At 42.3% G+C, this 6,560-nt stretch overlaps 1 protein-coding gene across 1 annotated transcript; it reads right to left on the reverse strand.

Annotated features, from left to right (window-relative positions):
• Positions 1–4,747: 4,747 nt before the first annotated feature.
• On the reverse strand, positions 4,748–5,515 carry LOC133298465 (uncharacterized; the record flags this gene model as incomplete). The annotated part of the gene is made up of 2 exons (XM_061497754.1): positions 5,308–5,515; positions 4,748–5,172 (listed from the first exon to the last, which is right to left on the reverse strand). Coding segments are annotated over exons 1-2 (633 nt in total), but the record flags the coding sequence as incomplete, so codon positions are not given.
• Between the last annotated feature and the right edge of the window lie 1,045 nt (positions 5,516–6,560).

The following is a 6,560-nucleotide window of genomic DNA, read 5'->3' on the forward strand; positions in this document are numbered from 1 at the left end:
AAGCTTTACGCTAAACCTTCCAAGTGTGAGTTTTGGCTCAAATCAGTCAAGTTTCTGGGGCATGTGATTTCAGCAGATGGAGTTGCAGTGGATCCCAACAAGATTGAGGCCGTGTTGGATTGGGAGAGACCCAAGACAGCTACGGAGGTGAGGAGCTTCTTAGGTTTGGCAGGTTACTATCGGAGGTTCATCAAGGGTTTTTCCACGATGGTTCTCCCTTTGACTCACCTTACCCGAAAGGAGACTCCATTTGTGTGGACTCACGAGTGTGAGGCGTGCTTTCAGGAGTTGAAGGAAAGATTGACTTCTTCACCTGTGTTGATCCTTCCTGATCCTGAGGAGCAGTTTGAGCTTTACTGTGATGCTTCTGGAAAGGGGCTGGGTTGTGTGCTGATGCAGTCTGGTAGAGCTGTTGCTTTTGCTTCGAGGCAGTTGAAGCCTCATAAGGAGAACTACCCGACTCATGATTTGGAGTTGGCTGCGATTGTGTTTGCTTTCAAGATTTGGAGGCATTATCTTTTTGGTTTGAGGTTTGTGGTGTTCAGTGACCACAAGAGTTTGAAGTACCTGTTCGACCAGAAGGAGTTGAACATGAGGCAGAGGAGATGGATGGAGTTCATAAAGGACTACGACTTTGAGCTTAGGTATCATCCTGGCAAGGCCAATGTGGTAGCCGATGCTTTGAGTCGGAAATCCAGTATTTCATCCAGTTTGCTACTTGGTAACTTCGATGTGGTTGAGAAGTTCCGCCACTTGGCAGTGACCGCTCCATGTGCGAGCGTACTTCTCGGGTTGGAAGCATCTGATGTTGTGAACGAGCTGCTAGAAAAGATTAAAGAGACACAAGTTCTGAGAGAGTGTCTGGATTATGTGAAGAACCAAGACGGTGTGTCTTGGAATGATAATGGATTGCTTTTGTTCCAGTGGAGGATTGTGGTTCCTTGAGGTCCGTTAACATAAGAGGTTATGGCAGAAGGCCATAAGGGTCAGTTTTCTATCCACCCTGGTGCTACTAAGATGTATCAAGACTTGAAGAAGAACTTCTGGTGGCCGGGCATGAAGAAAGATGTTGCTATCTTTGTGTCCAAGTGTTTGGTTTGCCAGAAGGTGAAGATTGAACACCAGAAGACGTCTGGTAAACTTAAACCTCTTGAGATTCCGGAGTGGAAATGGGAGAGCATTTCCATGGACTTCGTTGTGGGTTTGCCGAAGACTCAGGTTGGCTGTGACTCGATATAGGTCATTGTGGACAGAATGACGAAGTCTGCCCATTTTCTTCCAGTGAAGGTGAGCTTCACTACAGAGCAGTTGGCCAGACTGTATGTTCGCGAGATTGTGAGGCTTCACGGGGTGCCCGTGAGTATCATCAGTGATAGGGACCCGAAGTTCACATCTCGATTCTGGGAGGCGCTGCAGGGAGCTTTTGGTACGCAGTTGAGGTTGAGTACCGCCTATCACCCTCAGACTGATGGACAGACTGAGCGGACTATCCAGACCTTGGAGGACATGTTGCGGGCTTGCACGTTGGAGCAGGGCTCGGCATGGGATAGGTACCTTCCATTGGTAGAGTTTTCGTATAACAACAGTTTCCATGCTAGCCTGGGCATGGCACCCTACGAGGCGCTCTACGGTAGGAGGTGTCGTACACCTACCTGTTGGTCGGAGGTTGGGGATCGTGAGTTGTTTGGCTTGGATTTTGTCCAAGATACCACCCTGCAGATCCAGATGATCAGGGAAAAGCTAAAGCAGGCGCATAATCGTCAGAAGAGCTACTACGATGTCAGGCATCGACCACTGGAGTTCAGTGAGGGTGAGCACGTTTTTGTGAGACTTTCACCTGTCACCGGTGTTGGACGGGAACTCGGAGTGAGGAAGCTGAGCCCGCGCTTTATTGGGCCATACCAGATTCTTGGTAGAGTAGGACATGTTGCCTACCGGCTTGCCTTGCCTCCGAACCTGGCCAACATCCACGACGTGTTTCACGTGTCTCAGCTTCGGAGGTACATAGCAGACCCTTCGCACGTGGTGCAACCGGATGATGTGGAAGTTCGGGAGAACTTAAAGACTCCCGTCGGACCACTAAAGATTCTCGATCGTGGCGAGAAGCAGCTGAGGAGCAAGATCATTCCGATGGTCAAGGTGCAGTGGACCGGAAGGACTCCTGAGGAGTGTACTTGGGAGCGTGAGGACGAGCTTCTCCGGCAGTACACCAAGTTTCGACCAGGTATGTTTCTGATTTTGAGGTCAAAATCCTAAAAAGGTAGGGTGAATGTAAGAACCCGCACCGTTAATTAAGGTATTTAATTAATTAATTATGCAAAATTAGGAAATGATTCCATAATTGACCCTAATAATTATTTATGAGGCTTAATAATCGTAATAAGTGATTAAGAATGCTGAAAGTCGCTTTTCGGAAGAAAAGTGCAGATACCGGTTCTGCTAGTCGGTATAAATGCGTGCCGAAAAAGTATCCCGGAAAATTAATGTAAGTGCATGATAATTACTAGAATAATATGTAGGACTTGTAAAACGAGTTTCAAGTCCAGATAATGAGAACTGGTGCTGGAAACCGGTACTGGCTTGGAAAAGCGCGTACCGAAAAAGTGCTCAGAAAATTATAAGAAAAATATGATAAATCTTAGAAAATTATGTAGTTTCAGAATCCAAAGTTTGGGATTAAAATGCTAAGCGTAGCAATTAAAGTTAACAGTGTGTGTTTAAGTGGCTTAGGCTATATATACCCTTTGTAAGGGCACAAAACCCTAGAAAACAGTTTCTCTACGTGAGTGTGTGAGGGTGGCTGATCAGCTTGGCTGACTTGTGGGGTTTCTCCTCCATTTTGGGTCCAAGACGCTTCCTTTCTTGATTTTCTTCACACTTTCACTTGGGATACACTTGGTGAGGGTGAGAGCTAGCCTTGGGACTCTATTGCTGGTCTTTTCTGAGTTGAGAGAGCTGTTGTGTGTGAGATTTTGAGGCTGACTTGGGTTGGTTGTGTGTGGAAGCCTTTGTTTTGGCATTGTGAGGTCCAAGAAGCTTTCTTTGTGTTGAAAGGTCCAAGCTTGTTGATCCATTTTCGTGCACCTTGTTGAGTCAGTCTTGAGGGGCTGATTGTGAGCTCCAAAGAGCAGCTTCTTCTTCTGTTTTGGCCGTTGGTATGTATACCAACCTTTAATCATGAGTTTAATGCTTAAAAATGAAAGCTTGATGCATGTTAAGGTTAAAAGATGATAACTTGTTGTTGGGTGAGGCTTTGCACATCTAGAAATGCATGATTAGGTGTTTAAAATCGGTAAAAAGGGAACCTTTAAGGGATATCTTCACGAAAATGCAGAAACTGCATTCTGTCGTGAGATATCCGGATATTTGTCGAACTGATATCCGGATATTGGATATCCGGATACGTGGTCTTGGGATATCCGGATATTGGATATCCGGATATGTGAATCTGTATATCCGGATATTGCATATCCGGATATGAACAGTGAGATATCTGGATATTCTGGGATTTCGCAGAACAGCAGCTGTGCTGTGTGAACAGTAGGCTATTGGGGGTTTTTGGACCCTAGTTTGATGAAGTTGAACTTCTGTATTTAATGGATTAAGCCAGAATCATGGGATTAAGGGCTTGTGGCTTTGTTAGAAGCTTTAAGACTTGAAAACATAATGAAAAGGCGTTGTCTTAATATTGTATGCTTGTGGTGCATGTTGTTGATGTATTGTTGGTCCACAACAGATTGTGAATCTGCTGTGTTTGGACTTTGAGCTGTGGACTCTTGGCTTTTGGAGTTAGCTTGCAAGGTAAGCTTTCTTGTCCTCAGTTTAGCCATGTTGTGGTTCCACCATGTCCCATGGGGGTATGGTTTATGCATGCTGTGTACATGCTTTTGGATATTTGATATGTTGATTGAACTTTACATGTAATGGCTTTTAATATGCATGTGTTGTTTCATCTTGACAGGAAGCCTGAGTATGTAGCGCCATACAAGATGGTGTACCGGGGTGAATGCAAGTGGTACTTGCACGGTGTGTAGGTGATAGACATATACCTGCACTGTCTCTGGCCAGTAGATTAGTATTGACACACATGACATGATTATCTGCTGCATTGCATTGTTTTAGAAATGATAAATGATAAACTGTTTTTGAACTTATATTGCACATGTAAGTGAGCTTGGGGTGGAAGATCCTTGAGGACTCACTGACTTACTGAGATTTCTAGATTAGAGATCTTACCCCACGTTTGGGGAATGCTTATTTCAGGATCAGGTAGTATGAGTACTAATGCCTCAGGCGGCAGGAGGTCGGAGCTTAGCTGATTATGTTGTTTCTGCTTATATGATAGCATGACTGGATTTGGATGCTGTTTATGTTTTCCGCTATTTATGATATGTTGTTGTTGAGACTGATGTTAGGCATGTTGCCTTATTTGAGTGAGCATGGGGATTGTCCATGACACTTTCTGTTAGTACTTGTAGTTTGGAGTTGTATAAACGGTTAGATGGTCCGGTCTACACTGTTGTAGTTCCGTGACTAGAGCCACAATTATATTATCTATGTTACGAGGTATTTCAGTTAGCTGTTTTATTGCAATTACATACAGGCGATGTTTTATTAATTGATTATTAAGTAAGTTGGTAATGTTAATGGCATCATAATTGAAAAGAAAAAGTAATTCCGCATTTTTAATTAAGCGCAACTTAATACGATATTATGATAACATTACCGAATATATACGGGGTGTTACACAAGGCTCATCCACCTCCTGAGAAACAACATCCAATTCCAACCATAAGGCCTGCCTCTCAACCCTTCGAGGACTCCCATACACAAAAGTAATCAATTCACTCTTCTCCTCCTCCACATGAAACACTCTAGTATGGATACACTGACTATATTCAGCAATAATATCCACTTTAGACTTCTTGTCATCCCATAACAACCAAATACCACCAGCAAACCCCACGGCTTCTTTTCTAAAATTCTTAGGAAACCCAAGCTTATTCACAATCCTGTCACCCCTGCTACCACTTATTCTGGTTTCCAACAAAGCTGAAACACTAAGGTTAAACCTATACTTCATATCTTTAATGAGAGCAGGGAATTCTTTTTTCCCTACTCCCCTACAGTTCCAAGAACTAATGAAAATAAACAAAGCAAGTGAGCTAGGGTCTACAACCCAACATAGAACAGACTAAAGATTAGTCATAGTCTTAACACCCAAGGGTGTTCCATAATCATCTACCAATTGCTCCTCCTGAAGAAAGGCAAAGGAATTTAACAAAACAGGACAATCAACTCCTTTACCTTTGGCCTTTGCTTGACTCCCCTCCTCCAAGCTGACATTCCCACCAGGACCTATAGCTTTCCCTCCGGTTCTCTGCTTCCTTCCTAGATCAACACCTCTCAAGGCAGCATTGGGAGGTAAATTCTCCAGCTCCCCTTTCTTTGACCCAGCTGAAGAACCTTTGCTATTTTTAAAACTGATACTCCCCTTTCTCACACTAAACGACATCTCTAACTATAAATCAAATCAAAATTTCCTGCATATTGCATAATCAAGATAATATTAGTGTTGTAGGTACATAATCTACGTAAGTTAATAAGCTACAAATCACTCAAATATTTCAAAAGAAAACCAAACATTTGTGTTTGAGAGTAAAAAAAAAAGAAGACATTAATTTATGAAAATAATTTTTTTTTTTTTTTTATAGACCGGGCTGGGTCACCGGTTGAACCGGTCGGGTCACCGATTTTTACGAAAATCGGCCGGGTCGCACCGGATCACACCGTTTCTGTAACATGGCCGGTCCAATATGAAAACCGAACCGATTACATGATCGGTTCACCGATTTTCTAGTCGACGCGGCCGGGTCGGTCCGGTTTTTATAATATTGCTTAATATCATTATTCAATTAACTAATGGATTACGATCTCCTTTGCCTTCAGCATCTAACCTTTCCTAGTAGGATTTTACACTATGTGATTACAAAGATGATAGTCCCAATTGTTGGATTTGTGACTCTTTCCTTCTTCAGGGGCCACCGGAGACAGATGTATTCGCTATGTGGCAGTTCGTTAGAATGTCCATAAAAAGAGTCGGTCCTGCTTTAACGTCGCTCCCTTTGTCTGTTTGTAATTCAAAGTAATGGTCCCCTCTCCAATTCTTCATCACATGATACATTATTGATGAAAAACTATGTCTCCGCGTGCAGCCACCTTTCACTTTAAACTCGAATAATCTACATAAATAATACATCTTCGAAATTACTACGCTAACCCTTAAACAACAGTGCTTTTGTTCGAATATCTTATAATCCAAAGGTAACACTGCCATAATTAATGACGTAGCAGAACCTTAGCACCATACACAAAATTATGACACATGGATTTCTGTTCAAGGGATTAGTACATTATACATTCTATATATATTTGATAGGGAATAATGAAATATTTGATTGTTTTGATTTTTTTTTTAAATTATTTTATAAAATAGTTAATAAATAAATGTTTTTATTTTTTGTTTTAAAATTTAAAAATCAAAATATAAAACAAAAACA

The sequence above is a fragment of the Gastrolobium bilobum genome, unplaced genomic scaffold (assembly GCF_033153095.1).
Source record: "Gastrolobium bilobum isolate Gb01-03AN ecotype WA unplaced genomic scaffold, APGP_CSIRO_Gbil_v1 utg303950, whole genome shotgun sequence".
Lineage (NCBI taxonomy): Eukaryota > Viridiplantae > Streptophyta > Magnoliopsida > Fabales > Fabaceae > Gastrolobium > Gastrolobium bilobum.